Below are 23,127 nucleotides of genomic sequence, written 5' to 3'. Positions count from 1 at the left end.
TTCACAGGAGAGCCTCCAGAAGGATTGTTGGTGGGTGTGGGAGTGAAACCTCACAGGCTTGGAGAGGTGGAGTGACTTCCACAAGGTCGCCCAGCCAGTAAGCAGACGGGTAGTCAACTTTCGACTCCAAAACAGCAAGTCTTGCCATGGGTCTCTACTGCTTCATGGCATACGGGGAGAGCAAGGGAATGTTTTAGGACCAAGCTCTGCTTCTTCCTCTCTCCCCCAGCCCACTGCCATTCTCTGGAGCTCCTGGTGGAGGCTGAGCTTCACCTGACCTAAGCTGAGCATGGGCATCCCAGGGGGAGTGTGTTCAAAGCAAGCCTTTCATGGCTATGTGTGACGCTTCAACAACTGAGCCCACCCAGGCGCCCCAAATAAATAAAATCTTTAAAAAAGAAGTACTGTGGGGTGCCTGGGTGGCTCAGTCGTTAAGCGTCTGCCTTCAGCTCAGGTCATGATCCCAGGGTCCTGGGATTGAGCCCCACATCGGGCTCCATGCTCCGCAGGAAGCCTGCTTCTCCCTCTCTCACTCCCACTGCTTGTGTTCCCTCTCTCACGGTGTCTGTCTCTGTCAAATAAATAAATAAAATCTTTAAAAATAAAAAATAAAAAAATAAAAAAATAAAAAAGAAGTACTGTGAATCTGTTTCTATGAATTTACAGAAAAGACAAAACCAAAGTGACAAGACACACCAGTGGTTGTCCAGGGATGTGGTGAGAGCAGGGGGAGAGATACAAAGGGGCACAGGGGGCTTTTTAGGGGGAGGGAACTAGTCTACAACCTGACTGTGGTGGTGGCTACATGACTATAACCAAAACTCATTAAACGGTACACTTAAAACTGGTGAGTTTCAGTGCATGGAAATAATGCCTTGATAAACACCACAAAACAAAGAGAGACTTGGAAATATTACCAGTGTGGGATCATGGATTTGAGGGAGGAGAGGCAGGCTGGAGGAGATGGGCCCATGAGGGCAAGGACAGGAGGGAGACTGTTCATTACACAGTACTGTAGGCAAGAGTTTTTATTTTTAATCTTGGGATTGTACTGCCCATTCCAAAGCTGAGTTACAATTCTTTCAAGGTTGGACTCAGAGGACAGCTCTGGGTACCGGCTCTGCCGGGGCGGGGTCATCCGACGGCCGCTTCCAATGCCTGGTTCCTGTCAGTGAGCTACACGCACAGAATCTTAAAGGGACGGGGGAGTGGGGAGTCCCAGGTCCAACCAGAGTCGAATGTACCAAATCATCACGTCCTCTCCCCCCAGAGGCCAGCACCGCCTGCCCCAGCCCTCCAGCCACTGTGTCAGTGGAAAAACAACAGTGACTGTTTACTGAGTGCTTACTATACCCCAGGTGCCACCACCCATCTGACACCAGAGCCAAGGACAGCACGCCCGGAGCCCTTACCACATGCCGGGTACGACGGCAGGCACGTTACCTGTTTTACTTAGTGTACCCTCCAACAGACACTACGATGGGGCACCAGCCCCAGGGTTAAATGACACCCAAAGCTACACTGCTGAAAACGGAGGGGCAAGGACAGAAACCCAGGCGGTGTGGCTCCAGGAGCCGACCTTGACATCTGTGTCCCAGAACAACTCCGTTCCTGGGCCAGAGGTGACACTGACCACGACAGCCACGTCACATACCACAGTGGTCTGCGCCTCCGGCCTCCTCCACAGCGCGACAGGCCTGCCGCGTTCGAGAGGGAGGCCAGCAGGACGGAAGGGTTCAGGATGCCGTCAGGCCCCAAGGCCTTATTCTTTGTGCCAGACCAAGCTGCTTCCTTGGCTAACAAGCCATGAGGGCTGAAACCCAAATAAAAATGAGAAGCACGTGGGAAGACAAAATGTTCCTGAGCCGCAATATTTTTAAATCTCTATTTCTCTGAGCAAATGAATTACGGGTCCCGGTCAGAGTCCCGAGCTGCTGTCTGAGGGGCTGGGAAACCACAGAGGTACCGCTGAGCGGCACAGCCCACAATTCTCGCACCTGGAGGGACCCTGGTGCTCATCAGTCCAGTATGAAGAAAATTCCCCTGCCAGAGATCACACAGCCCATTAGGGGCCAAGACGTGGCCTGCACTCAGGGCTCCACGGTCCTGGAGCCGCCCCTGCACCACTTCCCGTGTGCTGTGCAGATCCCTGGGGTCTGAGGTTTTAGAGGGGTACGGACAAAGGGGATCCAGTGCTCACCGATTTTGAACACGCACAGAAAAAACTGTAACTAGCACCTCAAACATGACCTTACAGATGTTTCTGCTTAGAAAGAGGTGAAAGTAGACTGAGGTGTTAGGCTCAAGTCAATTTAAAGAAAAACATTAAATAAATAACGATCAAGGTAGCATAAAAATATGGCACCGTGTGCTGGTAGATGGCCGAGGAAGGAAACCCATCCCACACCACGCTGGGCTCCCCCTGGCAACAGGCTAAAGCACGAAACCAGAGGACAAGGTGAAGCAGTGAGAGGAACAGAGGTGTGGGGCCCCGCCGGTAGCTCAGCTCTTACACAGGAAGTGAGCACCGGCAGCTGAGGGCCTCCACGCGCCCCACTCCCAAGCTCATCCAGCCCAAGCCAACAGTCTTCCCGCCCCAAAACTGCTGTCAAGGTAGCCTTCCTCTGCTCCTGATACTTGAGCCAGCTGTGAATGTTTAATTGGGTCTCTTGCCTCAGTGATGCAGATGCCACAATCAGGCCCTCCTTTCTATTTTGCCACATCCGGGGGCGGTGGGGGGGGGGGTCCCCCTCAGAGCCTCGGGCTGTTTTGGTTTCAAGTATAATTTGGATTCACAAAATACCTTGTAATGCTTCCCCTCCTCTGTTTCCACACCAGCGTCAGAAGCTGGACGTGTAGCTGAAGACACTGCTGGGCAGAGGGCTCTGGAGTTGCACCCACCCACCCCGAAAGGTCCTAGGAATGAAACGCTCATCTACAATCACCAGGGACACAAGGGTGTTATGATCACATTGGAGTCAAACTCGCTCCAAGAGGCAGAAGCCCCCAACCAAGCACTCAACTCTTCTCAGACTTTGAGAAAGATTCACTCCTATGGATCTAATACTTGAAGGCAGTATGCTTTCCCCCAACTGCCCTCCCAACAAACAACAATAAAAAAAATCAAAATTTGTGGAAGAATTTTATTAAAATCTTATTTTTTATTTTTAAGATTTATTTTAGAGAGGGGCGCCTGAGTGGCTCAGTCCATTAAAGTGTCTGCCTTCGGCTCAGGTCATGGTCCCAGGGTCCTGGGATCGAGCCCTGCATAGAGCTTCCTGCTCAGCGGGAAGCCTATTTCTCCCTCTCCCACTCCCCCAGCTTGTGCTCTCTCTCTCTCTCTCTCTCGCTGTCTCTATCAAATAAATAAATAAAATCTTTAAAAAAAAAGATTTATTTTATTTTTATTTATTTATTTATTATTTTTTTTTTTTTAAAGATTTTATTTATTTATTTGACAGAGAGAGAGATAGCGAGAGCAGGAACACAAGCAGGGGGAGTGGGAGAGGGAGAAGCAGGCTCCCCGCCAAACAGGGAGCCCGACGTGGGACTCGATCCCAGGACCCTGGGATCATGACCTGAGCCGAAGGCAGACGCCTAACGACTGAGCCACCCAGGCGCCCAAAAAAGATTTATTTTAGAGAAAAAGAGCAAAAGAGAGAGAGAGCATGAGTGCGGATGGGTGGGGCAGAGAGAGAGGGAGACAGAATCCAAGCAGATGCCGCCCTGAACATGGAGCCCAACTTGGGGATCGATCTCAAAACTCTGAGATCATGACCTGAGCCAAAATCAGAGTCAGACACTTAACTACCCAGGGAACCCTAAAATCTTGTTTTTAAAACATCATCACTTTATCATATGGTCTCACTCACGTGGAATATAAGAAATAGCATAGAGGGTCATAGGGGAAAGGAGGGAAAACTGAATGGGAAGAAACCAGAGAGGGAGACAAACCATGAGAGACTCCTGACTCTGGGAAACAAACTGAGGGTTGCTGGAGGGGAGGGGGGTGGGGGGAATGGGGTAACTGGGAGATGGGCATGAAGGAGGGCCCGTGATATGATGAGCACGGGGTGTTATGTGCAACTAATGAATCACTGAACACCACATCTGAAACTAATGATGTACTATGTGTTGGCTAATTGAATTAAAAAATAAAAAATAAAAAAACATCACTGTAACTACCTCTATGTCACCAGGCAGACACACCACGGCCACATACTAGGTTCGTTCAGCACTGTGTGTGTACAGTTGGTTCTCACTATCTGCGGATTCCACATTTGCAAATTCGCCTACTCACTAAAATGTATTTGTAACCCCCAGGTCAATACTCGTGGCCCTTCCACAGTCACTCCCAGACATGCATAGAATGGCAAAAACTCTGAATGCCCAACGCGCACGATCTGAGGAGGAACAAGGCAACACTCTCCCTCCTGGTTTCAGCTCCTGCACTGTCAACAAGAGTCCCCCTCGTGGTCTCTGTAGTGTCACCTTTCCCACATTTCTCTGCTCTTTGTTGATACTGAGGTCTAAAAATGGCGCCCCAGCCTAGTGCTGTCCAGTGTTCCCAAGTACAAGGCTGTGTCCACTAAGGAGAACGTGCTAGAGGAGCTTCATCCAGATGTGAGTTACCGTGCTGCTGGTGCTGGTCCTGACTACAATGTTAAAGAACCAACTGTGTCAAAAGGTGTCCTTACCTAGAAACACACATAAAACAAGGTTTTTTTCTTGTATGTTTCACATTATATCCTCAGACCTCATTCCTCTTGCAGCTGAAAGTTTGTGCCCTTTTACCAAACTCTACTTCCGCCCTGCCCCAGCCCCTGGCAACCACTGTTCGACTAAGTTTCACTTTTATCTCTTTAGATCCCACATTTAAGTGATACCATGCAGTATCTGTCTTTCCGGTTATGCATTAATCAGATGACAAAAATGTTTTGACCAGAGGATCCCAGGAACTGTAGCCTGCATTTCTCCTAGGAGCAATGGTTCGGGATTTGCTAATTGGCTGTTCATGGTGACTTCAGAGAATGACAACTGCAAGCAACGGCAATAGACTGTATATACGTAGGTAGGAAGGGAGCTCATACCTCAGGACACAATCACACAAGAAGGGAGAGAGTTCATACTTCAGGACACAATTGCGCAGGCGGGGAGAGAGTTCCTACCTCAAGACACAATCACACAGGCAAGGAGAGAGTTCACACCTCAGACAACCTACAGGAACAAAGTCATAGCATGCAATAAGCAAATAAGGAGGACCAAAAAAAAAGTCCAGTAGGAAGACCCTCACTGCAGCTCAACATTAAGGAAAAATTAACCCCTACTTATCCAACAATAGGGGAACGGTTAAGCAAATGACAGTCTGAACCAGTTGAAATATTCGTCATCTAAAACATTCATGACATTGTTATAACAAGAAAATTATTGTGAAAAACAGCATGACATATAAATAACACAGAAATATGAATGCAATCCATGAGAAACCTTTAAAAACCATGCAGAGACAAAGACACTGAAGCAAAACACCAGAAGGCTAACCGGAGCTGCTGGTAGGCCACTTTTTCCCTTCCTTTCTATACTTCCCAACTTTTCTACAATGAACATAATACTTTTTTAATAAAAGGAATAACACTACGAACTTTAAAAAATAATACTGTCACATTCCAAAGGGATCCCTGAACAGGATCAGGAAGCTTCCCAGGGCCCCTGCCATTGGTGTTCACGCCCACCTAGATGGCCCATGTGTCTCCCCCACCAGGCTGTGAGCTCTTAAAGGTGGGGTCCCCCTTTCGTTCAGCCAAGTGCCCCAGGACTTGGCAGAGAGCACAGGATCTGCAAGCTGATGCCCAGAGGCAGAAAGCAGCCAGATTCTGGCGGCCACCAATTTTAGGTGGTTCACAGATAAGCATCTCTTATATCGGAAGTTAGAGGCATCTACTTCCACGTATACTTTCTACGTGGGGCATCGGATACTGGTTTTCCATTTATGGTAACAACACAGTTTCTCTCCTAAATAACTTCAGGTTAAAAAAAAAAAAGAGGCAATTTAAAGAAAAATTAATCCACGGATGGCTGTGACAAAATCCAGGGAGGCTAACCCTAGATAGGACATTTCTGCAGGAAGACAAGCAGCTCCCTCAGCTTAGCCAGAACAGGAAGTCAGGCTGACGAAACGAAGCTGGCGAGGCATGGAGAGCAGCCTGGAGCTAGAGGCTGTCGGACAGCACTTGGGAGGGCAAACTGACAGGAAGAGTGTGTGGGGAGAAAAACACTTGTCCTCCTTAGCCCTACAACCCACTCCTGAGGATTTATTTTAAGGAAGTGACTCTAAGGAGGGGAAAACATACATACGTGTGTGTACGTAAATAATCAATATCCACTGCAACTAACAGACACAGTAAAGGGCCTGCAAACCGGTCATTTACTGAATCCTCACAACCCCAAGGAGGAAATTCTAACGTGAACATTCTAGAGAGCTGAGGGCAGAACAGACCGATTCAGGGCTTTGCTTTACTCAACTCTATCACATATTTTTTTTTTAGTAGGCTCCACACCCAGTGTGGAGCCCAACGTGGGGCCCCAAAGTCACAACCTTGAGAACAAGACCGGACCTGAGATCAAGAGTCAGACGCCCAAACGACTGAGCCACCCAGCCATCCAGACACAATCACATTTTAATGGCTGTGTTATATACCATTATGCTACTGTACCACCATTTTTCAACTGACTGTTGGACACCCACTTTCCCCAGTGCCTGGCTACTGCGATCGTGGTCCCTTACGGACACGGCAACAAAGTAGGAGCTAAAATCAAAGGGACCTAGGTTTTAGTCCAGACCTGTCCCTAGATTTCTTCTTTAATTAAGGGCGCTGGCTTTGTGGGCTGGTCTACCCTACTGCCACGAAGCTCTCTCACAATGTCATGTTGGAAAGTGTGATCTTTGCACGTATCACTGGAGAAGCATGTTCAAAGATGAGTTTCCAAACGCGCTCCAGTTTTTGCAGCAGAAAGGACAAAAGCCTACCGGCAGAGTGCAGATGCTAGCGTGTCAGACACAGGACTCTCACCCAACTGCGCTAATGATTTACTGTAGGATCTTGGACAAGCCTCAAGCCCTGCACGAGCAGCAAAATTCCATGACGGCAGAGGTTACGTGCAAAGGCTTAAAAGTCAGAGCAGCCAGTTCAAATACCGGCTCTGTCATTTATTAGCAATTTACATAAGGTCTCTAAATTTCCATAATTATGATTTACAAAAAGTCCTAAATTCACAGGATCCCATTCTTAGGAGAAATCTGGGAACTGACGAGGATAATGCATGTTAAGTGCTAAGTAAAGTAGGGAGCAACAGATGCTAGCGCCTTCCTTATTGACTCGGAGGGCCTGCTGAATGCTTCAGCTGACTTAGAATCTGCTTGTACGGTTACAACACACAGCCAGCACCTGAGGCTTGGAAATCGTTTCTTTCCTGTCCTGAGAGATTCTGGCATGTTATGGAATTCAATTCCTGGGATTTTATCAGTTAATTCAATGGCTCACAAGGCACTCTGAGCTCATCATATGGAGGTCCAACACTCTATTTATGTGTCCACGTTCTGCCAATTAGTCACATGATGGGAGGGCCCTTCCTTGGGGACCATGGCAACCAGTTCTCGCTTGTTATTTCAAGAAATGCCTCCCCAACAATCAATATGTACCAAACAGATACTGTGGAATCAAAATAAAAGCAGGATCCTGGGGAAAAGTCCCAGGATGCTCCTGTGTGCTCTCCATCTGGAATTCAGCAAGCTCAGAAACCACACAGTCTGCGGCCAAAAGGGTTGAGAAAGCCTTACAGCTTTATGGTACCAGTTTTATGGTAGGCAAAAGGACAAGGGAATTCTACATTATCACTTCTGGAGGAAGTGATTTAAAGGAAGAATGAAGAAATCAAGGTTGTTAAGAAAATGTGAAGACTGGACCCATTTTCCAGGCATATCACCTAGTGCCAAATAAGACGAGAAGGAATAGAGCCTACCATGACTGGAGGCCCATCCTGCAGACAGGTGCTGACATCCACAGCCTAGCGCTCTCAGCTCTCTGAGGTCAGGAACCTCTTTCAGTATCTTTATTTGGCTTTACCTCTTGGGGATGGACTAATTCCGTCGGTTCTGTAGGTAGGCAGACGACTATAGCCTCTCTGCTCGTCTCTGGCCCTCGCTGCAGGTATAACACAGCCAGGGCATGGAGTACGCTGGTCCCAAATTCAAATGCTAGCTTGGTCATATATATATAACAGTTATTATATCCCCACACTGCATTATTTCAGAGTCCACCTGGATGTGGACAGAACAGAGGAGATGGGGCAGGCAGAAAGAAAGACTATAGGGCGCTCAGGGTCTCAGCAGTGATTCCAAACCCTGACTACAGGTTAGCAGTTACTGTGTGGGAAACAAGGCTCCCTTTTAAATGAAGAACCACAACCACTGCAAGCTCATTCCTTAGCATCTTTTTTTTTTTAAGATTTTATTTATTTATCTGGGCCGGATGGGGGGGGAGAGAGACAGAGAGTGCACACAAGCACGAGTGGGGGAGAGGGAGAAGCAGGCTCCCCGCTGAGCAAGGAGCTCAAGGCAGGACTCGACCCCAGGACCCCGGGATCATGACCTGAGCCGCAGGCAGACGCTTAACTGACTGAGCCACCTAGGCATCCCTCATTCTTGCAGCATCTTAAGATGAACTCCAAGTCATCAAAGCAGAACCAGGGGCAGCCATCTAACACACAGCGTGCTTTGAGCTGCAAAATGTACAAAAGCACTAAAGAACACTGGTTAGAAGAACCATCAACATAAAGACTTTCCTCTGTACATAAAAACAACATCCTCGGACCAGCCTTCCCTGAGTACTAATGGCTGGAACCTGGAATCAGAAGACCGAGTTTAAAGACCAGCTCTGTTCCTTGCTAGCTGTGTAACCTTGTACAAGACACCTCTTATCTTCTTAGGCCTCCATTTCCACATCTGCAAAAACGTTTTGGGAGTGCACGATCAAAATGGGCTATGGTATAGATTACCTGAGATGGTATCCATAGTGCTCAGCACACAGGCTGGCCCAGTGCAAGTTCCCCTGCGTGATAAATCCTCTAAGCCGATGTGCAGAGGGCTGTCTGGTCCAAGAGCAAGGCCCCTGGAAGCCAGAAAGTCAGGGCCGCCCCTCAGTGTCATCATTACATCTGCTTTTTAGATGGATGGTTTCCTCAATCCAGGGATTTTTAGATTCAACTCAATTCTCTTCCCCGTGGAATGGTGCTAATTTACATGATGAATGATGAAGTTCCTACAGATAGCAATGAACCTGTATTAAATGCTTACACAGGAGGCCTGAACTACAGCACTTCATGCACACTGTTCTTGTGAAGAGGCAGCTATTATGCCCATTTTACAGCTCAGAAAGGTGAGGCTCAGAGAGATGAAGTGACTATGACTAGTTCAAGCTCACACAGTTCATAGGCAGCCAGAGTAGGAATCAGAGCCAGGAGTCTCCTTCCACTATACCTTACCAGGCTGACTTCCAACAAGTGTTTTATCCGCCCATTTTCTTTTATCTTGCCTCCTTTCTCCCTAAACCCCAACACTCTACCTTAAAATCAACACATGCCCTTAAAACATTCAGCCCCTGAGGCAGTGAAGTCTTGCAGGTCTGTGGCAGCTCACAAATGTAGCACTGGTTAGCAGAAGCTGGGAGCACCTATGAACCCCTGCCATCTTCAGAAGAGAAGAAAATGGCTCAGAAAATAACCACAGTGTGGGGGTGCAAGGGGGTAGGAATGACGAGGTGCAAGCATCACTGATTAGCACCATGCCCTGCTCCCCTCAAGGCCCTGGATACCAAATGTGACTGGCACTCCAGGGTTGGCCACTCGTGCCATGAGAAAGAAAAAAAAAAAAAAAACTCAGACATTTTCCAGAAGAGTGACTTTTATTATAACCTGGAACAAAAGCACCATTTCAAACAACTTATTCACGGACAGTCAGGTGCATCAGGGCAAGGCCCGTAACTGAATTTCCAGTGAGCTTTGGGAGCAGGAACACTTCCCTGCAAGATAAGCCACAACACAAAGTCTAAACTCCTTCCAACACAAAGCAAAGGGAGTTTCCACTTTGACGTCTCTTCGGGCTCTAACAGCACTTGAAGAGTCCACGGCACGGATAACACCACCATCTCGTTACTAATTTAATATTCACAATAATAATGTTACCGCGTCGGGCTTCACATGTATTAACTCATTTAACCCTCGAAAAATCCATCAGAAATGCTTTCATTTTTACCATTTCACAAACAAGGAAACTGAGGCCGGGAATGAAAGAAGCCGCCCACATCTGCAGGCTGGGATCTGAACGTGGGCTCCAGACCCTGCCCTTCACTGCCCCTGCGCTCCGGAACCCAGACTGCCCGGGATCATTCGGGAACTCCAGGCCGGTCATGTGACGGCACCAAGTGCTCAGTGCCCACACGTGCAGGGCCACCAGCGAGGGTCAGAGCCATGAGGATCACTGTTCCCACCAAGCCCTGATCCCACCAGCGCCTCCAGACAACCTTCAACACCAGAGTGGCCTGAACAGCTGAAGGGCGCACTGACCCAATCTCGGAGGGGGGCCTTGCTCAGCTCCTTCTGTTCTTGTCACCTCTACCTAAAGTGACACTGACAAGGAGGAGCCCAACACTAACCCTCACGGCCAGACGCACATTCGCTAAGGGCCTACCAGACATTCTTTCGTTCAACAAACACTACGGAGCAATGGCCCACGTGCTGGAGACAGCAGAACACTGCGATGGCATTCACACTGAGGGGGCACTTATCGTTCCATCTTCCTTCCTAAGGGTAAGAAACAACTTGAGGCTTCGTGAGGGTCACCAACTGAAGCTGCTCAAGGTCAAATTAACTACTGAAACGGGCCACTATGCTCCTTCCCCTCAGAGGCCCTGCAACCCGCCGCTGCGTGTGGCGCCCAGGGCTGGGCTGGGGCTTCACAGGAAAATGCCAAGGGAGTCCTGCAAGGTTTTGTTCAACCAACAGTTGTCAGTGGGAGGCTGTCACAATCACTAGGATATGCACAAAGAACCACTGTCCTACCCAAAAAGCCAAGCCGCGAGCCTACTGATGGCAGGCTAGGACCTACCTGCCACTCGAAGGCTTAGCAGGTAGCTTTCCAAAAACAGACCACAGCTCAGAAAGATCCATCCACTTTCATTTTAACAGCCTGAACCAACAAAACCTTCTAAGGTCTAAACCCAGACTTCAGCCACCATGGCTGATACCTGCACGTGAACCTCTGCTTCCTCATCTATAAAGTAAGCATCCTGGTGAGTCCATGCGGGACAGGCGGGATAGCAGAATTCGGTAAGCATGCACTTCTGAGTGGGATGGGCCCTCGGGACGTTAACTCTGCCACTAACTGGCTGGGGTCCTTTCAGCAAGCTCCTAAACCTTTCTGAGCTTCAGTTTCCTCATCGGGGCAATGAGAAAATGACCGTCACAGGGTTGGGTTGAGAGAATTAAAGGTAGTGACTGTGTGCATATAGCAGAGACAGCGGCAGAAGGCAGGCACATTTTGCAGACTCATGGAGAACCCAGGAGGGAATACCTAATAACCTACGGGATGAAGACTGCTAACTCGGACACCTCCAATTCCCGCTGCACAAGGGCACTCCTGAAGGCCAAGTCAGAGGGCTCAAATCTCAGGACAACCAGAGGTCCACGCCCGCTACGGCCGAAAGAGATTGAACACAGGAGTTGTCAGGAGGAGGACAGACAAGGGGCAAGGACAGCCCGTGCTGGACATTCTGAAAGAGCAAAGAGTCCGGCCCCTGCTGTGGAGGGGTGTGTGTTCCTCAGTGACCGGTCCACATCCAGCCCCAGCAACTATACGCTGCCCAGGAGGTGAGGAGAAGGAAAGGACTGATAAAAACAAAGCCAGATCAGTCGCGAGCATGTGACTCTAGATCACAATCTTGGGGTTCTAAGTTAAAGCCCCACGTTGGGTGTAGAGATTCCTTAAAAATAAAATCTTTAAATTAAAAAAAAAAAAAAAATCAAAGCCAGAGATGAGACAGAGAGAAATTCAAGAGTATCTTCTTCAGTGACCACAGTGCCTAAAATCAGATTTTTCACCAGGAGGGTGTGGTGGATAAAAGCTCCCCCTCTCAGTTTTTTAGCACAAAACTCTATATGCAGGAAGCCCATCCCTGTAAAATCAGACATACCCCTTTCAGGGCCAAAGCCTCACCGCAGAGAACCTTGTGTAGCAACATCAGATGTGAGTGAGCCAATCCCGAACCCTCCGTCCACTGATCACGGGTGCAGATAAGGATGAGGACATTTGCTACCACCAGAAAACACACAATTCCACTGGGAGGCTGCTTGCTACTCAGCCCAGCAGGAAGAGTACATGCAAAAGCATCTTTTCATAACCTTAATATTTTAAAGACATTTCACCTGGTAAACGGTGAGTGAGTCCTCTGCCTGAACCTTAGAGAAACCTCTGAAACAGTAAGCCCAGATAATACTAACATAACGGTCTCTGAGCAGGTCCTAGCTCTGAAGGGCCCTGAGGAGTTCAGGGCTGGAACAGGAAGCCTTCGCAAGCAGCTGAAGCAGTGGGTGGGGACGTTCAGGGGCTGAGCCAGGAGCAACGACTGCCGGCAGACTGCAGTGTGGTAAGATCCTCGTGGCCAGAAAACACCAGGCAGCAAGCCCTTAAGACTGCCAGCCTTTAGCAGGGGACTCCACTTGTTGGGCTCTCAGCAGAACTGGGGCTACACTTGCCTTCCAGGCTGGCTGGGAGGTTCTGTGAGCCACCACCTAGCAAGCATGCATATTCATCAAACAATCAGGTCACGGCCAACACTCCTGCTATACTTACAGAGTGCCAGGCACCATCCACACTTAACCACACACAGACTCACTCCACCCTGGGGCAGGTCGACACGAGCCACTGGGACTGCTGTCTTGGAAGAACAGGGCTACTGGACTTATCACTAGAAAGCTGCAGAGGAAGACTCCCTTGCACAGGTTTCCAGACATGTCAGACACGGGGTGCGACCAGGAGAAAGCAGGGAGAAGGGAGAAGGGAAAGCGAGTGGCTCCCTGAAGCTCAAGCCCTTCTGTTGTGGACTTCCACCACGCTGGTTCTGCTTGTGCCCCAGGCTGTCAGAATCTTAGCTTTCCCTGTCTCCATCTGCCTCCTCTACGTAAGAGTCCTACTCTACTAGGTCTGTCTGATGGCTCCGTGAGCATCCATGGAACGAATGGCTGGATGGAAAAAAACCTTGGACGCAGCAGCGCTGAGGGTCCAGAGCACGGGCTCTGGGGTCAGACTGCAGAGTCAGGCTTAGGTTCTCACTCACCTGCGTAATGAGGGTAATGTGACAACCTGCCTCAAAGGGTTGCTTTGGGTATTAAAAAGTAGTGAATAATAACTATTCCAGCCACCATGCAGAGCCTCCACCCCCCTCGGGGGAGTGGCTGTCTTAGGCGGTTGTTTGCCCAGAGCCTAAGGCCGCGTGAGAGGAGCAGAACTGGGTGCCACCCGCAGATACAGAAGGATTGCTGGGCTAACCAGACTAAAATCCCTGCTCGGTTATTAATAGGATATCAAGGCTTTGCAGTCACTACTATCTAGGATTTAAACTGACCAGAAATAGCAGTTGGATCAATGATAAGCATCCTATCAGAATGCCTAACCAGGGAGCTCTGGGGGCAGAAGCGTCCCCCGCAGCTCCAGAGGCGGTAAAAGACGGTAAATCATGGCATCTCACTCTGCTTTCCTATCTTTATCTTTTTCAACCATGTGTTCCTTTTTATACCCATGGCCTCACAGGGGCTGGGACCCCCATAACCCCATAGACTGGTGCTGGCGGATGCCTCCCTCCCATCTCTCACCTCTCGGGGCCTTTGTGCACACCACAGCCAGATGACGCTTCCTAAAATACCACAACTCTGCCAGCCTCCTCAAATTTCTACCTGCCCTGTCAAATATTTAACTGGCTCCACACTGTCCCAGATCAAATGCAAACTCCTTAGCTTAGCAACTCTGGCGCTCCCCAACTGACTCCCGGGACTGAGGCACCCCCACTCACTCTGTCTACTCTGTGGCTGATCTCCAAACTCAGGGCTGATTGTACCCCTGAACTTTGCTTTTGTTCCAGGCAGTGCCTAGAATGGCCTCTCCCTGACTGCACCCCACCCTGTCCTTCTGCCTGGGCAAGGTCTCGCTGGGCTTCACACCCAGCCCCCACCCAAGCTGCCTGTGGGCTGAAGTGGTCTGCAGGGCTTCCTGGAGGAAGTGGAATGCAGGCCAAGCAGACAAGTTCCCCATGCTAATTAAGCCTTTTCTATACTCTGTCCTTCCTGCTGCACTCAACTTTTTGGATGCATCCTGTGTCCCTTTCTGGATTAGAGGACAGGGATTATGGCTATTTGTGTCCCTTACTCTCCAGTACGCAGAATAAGACATAATAATCATAGCTGCCACCTACTGTGTGCCAAGCACTGGACTAAGTGCTTACAATTTTCCCCATCTTTCTCCCGGTATCCCTATAAAACGTTATCCTCATGCTACAGATCAAGAAACTGAGATCGACGGAGATGAGAACCCCCACTTCAGATCACAAGCTGAGTGGCAGATGCAGGACTCCAACCCACACGCGCCCAACTCCAAAGCCCATGTTCCAAGGCGCAGGCAGCAAACAAAGGACAACCACTCTCAGCTCTCACCACGCATTCACTCTCAGGCGACCAGTGCAAGGTGTGGGGTGGTTAGCGGGAACCAAACAGACAAGGGCCCTGCTGTCACGGAGCTCACATGCTCTGTCCCCAGTCCTGACCCTCTTCTTCCAGCCTGGGAAGAACGCAAGGACTCAGTTCACAAGGGGCTCCACCAGGCACAGACAGGGCATCCAAACCGGAGATATACAGCATCAGGCCGTGACAACACGCGGTGTCCCGTGCACAGGGAGCCTTTATTTGGGGTGAAGTAGAGCCTCGGGCTCTATTAGGGAAGCTCTTCGTTCACGGCACAGCCCAAGGCCAAGCAAACTCCCGCAGGCAGGCAGGAGTAGAGGAAAGGGGTCTGTATCTGGAGTCAGAAAACCTAGTTCCTCCACTTAACAGCTAACAGAGGGACTCACCACATACCCTTTGAACCTCGTCTGTAATGTGGTGATGAGGATAATAATGATGAGTATGTATATAATTACATGCCAGATGCTGTTGGAAGGACTTCACGCGTACGGTCTCATTTAATCCTCAAAACAAGCCTCATGAGGAGGTCCTGTTATTATCCTAAGGCAGTCTGGCTCTACGTCCTAACTGCTTATATTGTGCTGCCTCCCTCCGAAGGCTGAGCCGTCCTGGTGGGGCTGAGGCACGGATTCTCCCAGCAGAGCAGAGTTCACGCACATGGCTGGTGCCCTAAAAATGTACATCTCCACCTCCTTACGCGGAAACACAACTCTCTAAAAGCTTAGGGTTAGAAATGGCATCGCTCTAGCTGGTCCTAATGTGGGTGACCTCGCAGCTGCATCCTCTGGCCTTCCACACCCGACTCTCACTGCTGGGATCTGCTGCAAAGAGCAACGGGCCCAGATCCTGTGCTACGGGCCCTTCTGCTCACAGCTTCTGAGACACAGAATGAGTGTCCAGCACAGGAGTCAGAGGGACCTAGCTTTGAGTCCCAGGCACGCCACTCACATGGGTCACTCAACCTCTCAAGCTTCAGGTTCCGTGTAAGTAAAATGGGGGAGGAGGTATCATCTAAGCCACGTTTCTGGATCACAGTAGATCCTCCATCAATGGCAGCTACGCAGGTCAGAAGGGCCGGACTCCCACGGCGCCGGGTAGGAGGGCTGCTGGTGCACAGAGGAACAAACAGGCGGTGTGCGGTGCAATTCGCTTCCACAGTTACGGCAGCGGGAAGAACAGACACACTCCCAAAGGTCTGGGGGTGAAACCTGGCACAAGCCCCCACTTTCTCTTAAATCTCCTGCCATGTCTCATGCAAATGGCTTGCCCTCCCATCAATAAGGCTCTTCCCCCTTAAATTTTAGGTAAGAGTGACATTCCCCCTGCAACAATGTAAGCTGTGAGGGATGGACCCTTGTCTTGCTCATCACTGTGTCAACACAAAGCTGTGCAGACAAGACACTTAATGGACACAAAATTAACCTTATCCTGTAGCTTCCGGTACCCCCGCTAAGGCGCCTCTGTATTTGCCTATTGGCCAGCATTCCCCAGCCTGGGAAGCAGGAGTCTCGGGGGTCTATGTACCTGCCTGGCTCCCATCTCCCTGGGCTGTCAGTCACGGGTCCTCTTCTCTCACCCATGGAATATAAAAGCAGCATTGGACTTGCGAGTTATAAATAGGAATATCTGCTTTCAAACTATGATTTATCATCTCAATCTCAAGCTATCGATTGTTGGCTACCTTTTTCAAGCATTCCACCGAAAAGGCTAGTTGGGTTTAAATGAACAGGTCTGTATATAGTGTGGAGTCTGCGCTGAACGGTCTCTCATCCACTCCAGGAGCCCAGTCAAGATACATTAGTGTCAACTATATTGTTTCACCTTGCAACAATATGACAGGCTTTTCCTATCAACTCCTGTCAGGCAAAACCATCTGTGAGCTGGAGCACAACTCCTGAGGGGTCCGCCTGTCCTTTCACCGCTACAGCTCCACCAACTGGCACTGGACTCAGAACTCTTAAGTTAGATCACTCACTGGGCGCCTGGGTGGCTCAGTTGGTTAAGCGACTGCCTTCGGCTCAGGTCATGATCCTGGATTCCCAGGACAGAGTCCCACATCGGGCTCCCTGCTTAGCAGGGAGTCTGCTTCTCCCTCTGACCCTCCCCCCTCTTGTGCTCTCTCTCTCATTCTCTCTCTCTCAAATAAATAAAATCTTAAAAAAAAAAAAGAACACTCATTCCCAAGTTAGAAGCTACAGCTGTGTAAGGAAAAGTGTTCTGAAACTGTAAAGAGTTTACAGCCGTAAGATTGTTACCTACTAAGGGAATGCAGGCAAATAACTTTCATTTGCCTGTGCACTTAACTGAAGCCAACAAAAATCATGGAATTTACTCCAAAGTCCAACGCATTTTAGATTCTCAAACTGCTATTTCCCTCCATGGATAATGGAGAGCTAGCTGTTTTCTCTACCATCAAACCTACTGAAAATAAAAACCACAGTGGCCTTAACTCATTTACCTATTGTACAACCCCACACCACCACTCGTGTCCTAGCGCAACTGTCTAGTCTGGATTATTAGAGTATCCATGTAAGGGATCAATCTGACAATAAGCAGTCAGAAATTACTTGTAAGCCTAGGGGATACTAAGAACAAGTTACTGAGAGAACGAGTATGAAAATACAAGTGGCCGAGTTCATGGACATATAGACGCACCCCAAAAAAGAGCACTCCAAGCCATTTCCTTCAGTGTCAGGTGATGTTCTAGGCCCCAGGGGTGCAGCCATGGAAAACCCAAGAGAAAACCCCCTGCCCTCAACGAGCTCATGCCCTGGCCCGGAGCCAGATATGCCTCTACCACCATCTGACTATTGCACTGCTAGGCGAGGTCTCTTACATAAAGGACCCAGAACACAACCAATAGTCAGTGAACACGGCTTCTCCCTTGCCATCTCTGAGTACCCCATTATTCTGTTTTCTAAACAGTGTCCTTTCTATCTTCCACCATAGAAGCAGCCTGGGACAGTGGGGAGGATGGAGGTTAGAGCCTGCCAGACGTGCTTTCACCGACCGAGCAACACCTTAAGTTACCCCACGTCCTAAGCAGCAGCTTCACCTGTAAAAGGAGGACAGCAACTACCTCCAAGGGTTCTATGCGGGTTAAAGGAGCTCATACAGGTGGACTGCTCAGCATGGTGCCAGGCACCCAGCAGTCCTCAAGAAATGTTAGACCTTTTCCTCCATCCCTTCCACAGTTTTCAGACTGTCCAAATAAAACCCAAATACAGGACTTCTGAGAAGCATAGTATGTCACTGTCCTCCTCCTGGGTCATGACGGGCATTTCCCATTACCTTTGGAGAATCAGAGCTAAGCCAAGATGCCCCTCCCTGCCAGATATGCTGCCCTAAGCAGCCCACCTGGCCACCGGACCCACATTCCCCTGCTTTTGCCCTAAGATCAAATTTATAAAACCTCACTCCACTTTCACAGTCCTCACCCAAAACTGTCCTGGAGTACTTCCCCACCCAGACCTGGGGTGGGGCCACCTCCGGACAACACAAACATTGAAGAAGTCCAATAGCATCAAAAAATGGCATAAGCCACATTTTAAATCAATATACAGGAAGGCAGCAAGAAAAAACTTAGCCACTCTTAATTAGTCATCCTGGTTCAGCAGCCACAACACTTCATTAAACAAGAAACTGAGATCCTCAAAACACTTCGGGGCCCAAAGTTCACATGCAAGCACCTGCCAGCACTGGGCAGAAGGAGCAGGTGGATGGCCTGAGCTCAGTTAGCCCATCTCCAAAGGTTCCTTGACCATGTTAAGGCAGAAGCCCTCTGGCCCTGCCAATCTGGGTGGTGAGCCTGCCCTGCAGAAGGCTGCAAAGTGGAGGTAAGTGAACTTGTGGAGGCCTAGGTGAAACCTCAAGCCATGCAGAGAACCCAGAGCACAGGCCGTCGTTATCAAAACACTACGAGCGGAACTAGCTGGCTCGCTCGCTCTCCTGCTCTCTCTCCTTCTCGGAATCTGGCTCACCTGATCCGAGGCACCTCCATAATCAGCAGTTCCAACCCTCACGAGCTGACAGTTCAGGGGGAAAGGGAGGCTGCGCCTGCTGGGGTGCATCGTGTCCAGGCCGTATGTTGGCCTCGCGGCCCAGCGGCCCCCCCAAGGGCTGCAGCCTCACAAGGGCGATTGTGCGTTCATTCCTGTCCTGTCGGCTCCCCCTACCCTCATCTCTCGGCTCCCACTCAGGCCCCGGCACGACGCCCCGCAGGCACCGCACCCTCGGCAAGGAGGCAGCGGCCGCGAAAAGGGCCTGCAGAGCGCCGCGCTGCCTTCCTGCCTTCCGGGCACACAGGTGCCCGCCCTTCCCTCGCTCGCTCCAGGCGGCCTCCCCAGGAGGAGGCAACCCTCCACCTGCGAAGGCACAGCTCCGGGACCACCCTCCTCCTCCCCCGGGCAGGAGCGCTCCCCTCGCTTCCCAGAGGCGGCAAAGGTCCTCCCCGGGTAGAGGGGAGGGACCACCCGGGTCGGGGGCAGGGCAGGGCGCAGGGCCCTGGAAGGAGGGTAGAGCCCGGGACCGAGGGGGGCTGACGCAGGCTACGCTAAGAGCGGTGAAAAGTCTGAGGAAGGGGATAGCGGGGGTTAACGTCCAGGCCAGGGCCGCGGGCGGAGAAGGGGAGGTCCAGACCAAGGCCAAGGAGGGAAGAGAAGATTCAAGCTGAAGCCACGGAAGAGCGGGGAAACAAATCTAGACTGAGGCCACTGGAGTAGGGGCTGACTGGTGTCCAGACTGAAACCATGGTGAAGAAACGGAGAGGGACAGAGGCCTAAACCGAACCGCAGGGAGGGGAGCCCAGCCTGGGCCACGGGAGGGAGAAACGACGGCCTACCCCGGCCGTGGGGACGGGGAAAGGGGACCTAGCCCGGGCCGTGGGCAGGAGGAAGGGGGACCCCCCCCTGGGTCAACGGAGGGGGTGCCTGGCATGGACCACAGGTCCAGGGGGGTCTAGCCTGGGCTATGGGGGAGACTACCCTGACCGACAGGCGGAGAGTGGGACTCCAGCTTGAGCCAAGGGCGGGGGCTGGGAGAGGGAGGCAGGGTCGCTGCCCAGCCCAGCTGCCCGTGCCGGCAGCCCCCTCCTGAGCCGGCAGCGATGGTGTCCACCTGGGTCCGGGACCCCGCCCCTCCCCCACCCGGGGGACCCACCCTGCTCGGGCCCGGGGCTAAGGGTGGGGGAAAGCGGGGACAGGGGAGACGCGAGCTCCGGCGGGGCCCCCGGGCCTGGGAGAGAGTGACGTCGGGCCTTTACCATGGTGGCGGCGGCGGCGGCGGTCCCGGTCCCGGCGTCTGTGGCTCTCCCCCCCGCAGCAGGGCCCGGCGCTTCCACTTCCCCGGGTGCCCAGGAGTGAACATCCGGGTCAGCGCCCCCCTCCCCCCGCGCCGGGCCGCCGCCACCTTCTTTCCCCGCCCCGGCCGGGCCTGGGCCCGCCCCCACGCACCCGGCTCTCGGCCAATGAGCGTGCAGGGCCGCGGCGATCGCCAAGTATGGAGCGCCGCGCGGGGGGAGGAGCGCCGAAGGGGGAAAGTGTGGGGCGGGGCCTGCTAGGGGGGCGAGGCGGGGCGCAGCGGCCGGAGGGGTGGGCGGGCCGGCGCGGGACGCGAAGACAGGGCGGGGGGGGGGGGCTTCCGTCCGCACCCACGCCCCACCTCCGGCCCTAGGGCTGCAGAGGCGTGGGCGGCTGCGGGACCGTGCGCGCGGACCTCCCCGGCGCGGACGCGGAAGGCGCTGGGGCTGGGAGGGGTCAGGCCCTGCCCTCCCCGCCCGGTGCACGCGCGCTCTCCCGCGCGGACCCGGAACTGGTGCTGCTGCTGGGCCGGCGCATCCCGGAGAGAGCGGCAGCGCGAACCCGAGGTGGGGTCCCGGCGCTGCCGCTTGCTACGTGGAGGACCGGGAGCAAGTCGCCGCACCTGAGCCCGATCTCTAAAAAAGGCGTCTCGGGCCACACCACTCACTGAGCAGCCACTATATACCAGGCCTTGTTGGAGGCACCGAAAGAAAGCAGAGGTGCACAAGACGGGAAGATGCCCCCAGAGCTACCTGCTGCAGGATAGCTCTGTGGCCCACACAGGTAGAGATTAGAAAACTCGATCAATAAATGCTAGGCGTTTGCGAGATGTGCTGCAGAGAACCAGCCCATTTGCCCAGTGGGGCTGCCTCACTCCACAGAGTGACTCAATCTTTTTTTTTTTTCTTTTCCTTTTTCCTCTCTCACTCTCTCCATTCAACAAATAGCCGTTGAGCTTGGTCTAGAAGGCAGGAGAACTGGGATTCTAGCCTTGCTGGTAATACCTGCCCTGCCTGGCTTGCTCACTTTTGTGAGAATCAAATCAGGTCACCTGTGAGGGGATTGTAAACTGTAAAGGGTTGCACAAATGGCGGGATTATGGCCACACACCCGTGTCCTAGGCCCCCATCCTCAGTCAAATAAAAGCTGCCAGGGGCATAAAAATCGATACAAGTAAGTGCTTAAGGCTTGTGTTATGGGAATTCAGAGAAGAGAGTGGCACTTAGGAATTCTTGCACTTGGTAACCATTTATTGAGCACCTGCTGTGTCCTGAGCACTCTTCTGGGCTCTAAGGATAGAGCAGTGAATTTGACAGTCCCAGTGCATGCTTTTGCAGAGCTTGAACTGTTGGAGGGGAGACCATCAGCTACGAAGTAAACATAGTGTAAGGTGGTGATTAGAGATGTGGAGGAAACTGACAGTGAGGGAATTGGCAGGCAGATTAGGGAAGTGGGGCCCCAGGGAGGGCTAATTTAGAAAGTAACATTTGATCAGAGGAAGGACAAGAACCAGCAAGGGCACAGACCCAATGGGGACAGTCCCTGGTGTGTTCATGGGTAATAGCCACAGAGGGGGCAAGGGAAGATCCCATTCTGGATATTGGCTGATGGCTTGGTGGTGGGTGCGAGAAGGAAGGAAGGAGTCAGGCATGATGCTAAGATGTTTAGCTTGATCAACACCGAAAGGATTTGCCATTTATTGGTCTATGGAAGACTGTAGGAGAAGCAGGGTCTGGTTTGGTTTTGTTTTGGTGGGGGAGGATAAGAGTCAGTTTGGGGCAAGTTCTCTGAGATGCCTATTGGAGGATCGAATGGAAATGTCTAGTAAGTAATCGGACATGGAAGTCTATAGCTGGGGAAGAGGTTGGAGTTGCTACGAGAACTGTCAGCTAATAAATGATATTTTAAGGTACTTAAGGGCGCAAGATATCTAGGTGAGTTGACTTAGGAGATGAATTTAGAGAGAAGAGGTAAAGGTGGTAAAGAGGAGCCAGCAAGGAGACGGAGAAGGTGTGACCTGGGAGGTAGGAAGAGGACCAAGAGAAGATGGTATCCCTCCTTGAAGGCAGGGGATCAGGGCATGAGGGAAAGTTTTGGGAAAGAAATAACCAACCCTGAACTGTTTATTTGTAGAAAATAAGATGACAGGGAACCTTGCCGTTCAAAATGCATTACCTGTATATTCTCATCTAATCCTCATTGTAACCTTGTAGGGTCAATGCTATTAGTCCCATTTCACAGATGAGGGAACTTAAGTCAGTTGCTCGAGATCACTTAACTAATGAGTTCAAAGCCAGCCAAAGCCCCCTTTCATAACCCTAGGTCTGATCCCATTGTTTCCCTGCACGGAGTCCCTGCCCCTGCTCTGAAAGTTAAGTTATATTATAGAAGAGGGCCGGGGGGCAGGCTACACCATCTCTCTCATGCAGCCCCATTTCTGCTTCTTTGGATGCATCTGCTATGTTCCTTCTTTGCGGTCCTGCATCCTCAGCTTGCTTATAGCACTATTCCCTCAACATTTCAGCCTGCTTGGGGTCCATCCTGGTGGTCTCTGTCCCTCTTTCTCTGCATCAGCTTGCTCTTTTAACTGGCAAATTATTTTTGTGTTTCATAGTTCAAATCCCAACAGAATCCAATGGCCCCATCTCCTGTTTTAATGATGACAGCTCATTGGACAGGTCCCCAGCTGGTCCATAGATTGGGTCCCCACAGGTTGGACTCCACCCGTGACCAGTCAACCATTGCCATGCACATGGGGACCGTGGGCATTAAACATGGCCGCCTACCAGGGGCTGTGGATAGACAGACAAGCACCATAAATATTTTTAGTACTGTTTCTCCTCCCCTCCTCTTTCAAAAACCCAACCCCCCTTGAAGTTCATGCTATAGTATTTTCCACCTGCCACCCCTCCTTTTTGCTCTCATGAACTAACCTCCTCCCCCCAGTACCTTTTTTTATGACTTCAGCATCCATACGCATAATCCATCAGAAATAGTATTGACTCCCCACTGATTTCTTCCCTACCAATGAGTTTTTCCTTCCTTC

General features: G+C 51.2%; 1 protein-coding gene across 3 annotated transcripts in view; it reads right to left on the bottom strand.

Annotated features, from left to right (window-relative positions):
- Nucleotides 1–20,169, bottom strand: part of CAPZB (capping actin protein of muscle Z-line subunit beta) — a 129,754-nt gene extending 109,585 nt beyond the window's left edge. For 2 of the 3 annotated variants that reach the window (XM_036115549.2, XM_036115550.2), the window contains exon 1: nucleotides 18,765–18,869. In XM_036115549.2, the coding sequence (XP_035971442.1) occupies nucleotides 18,765–18,854 (90 nt within the window). In that variant the 5' untranslated portion in view covers nucleotides 18,855–18,869. Of the gene's footprint in view, nucleotides 1–18,764; nucleotides 18,870–20,044 lie in introns of those variants that run through there. The other variant, XM_036115551.2, reaches the window with a different exon arrangement.
- Between the last annotated feature and the right edge of the window lie 2,958 nt (nucleotides 20,170–23,127).

Source organism: Halichoerus grypus, chromosome 5, assembly GCF_964656455.1.
Source record: "Halichoerus grypus chromosome 5, mHalGry1.hap1.1, whole genome shotgun sequence".
Classification (NCBI taxonomy): domain Eukaryota; kingdom Metazoa; phylum Chordata; class Mammalia; order Carnivora; family Phocidae; genus Halichoerus; species Halichoerus grypus.
Note: the sequence above shows the minus strand (reverse complement) of the source record. Positions and strands in the feature narration are given on the sequence as shown.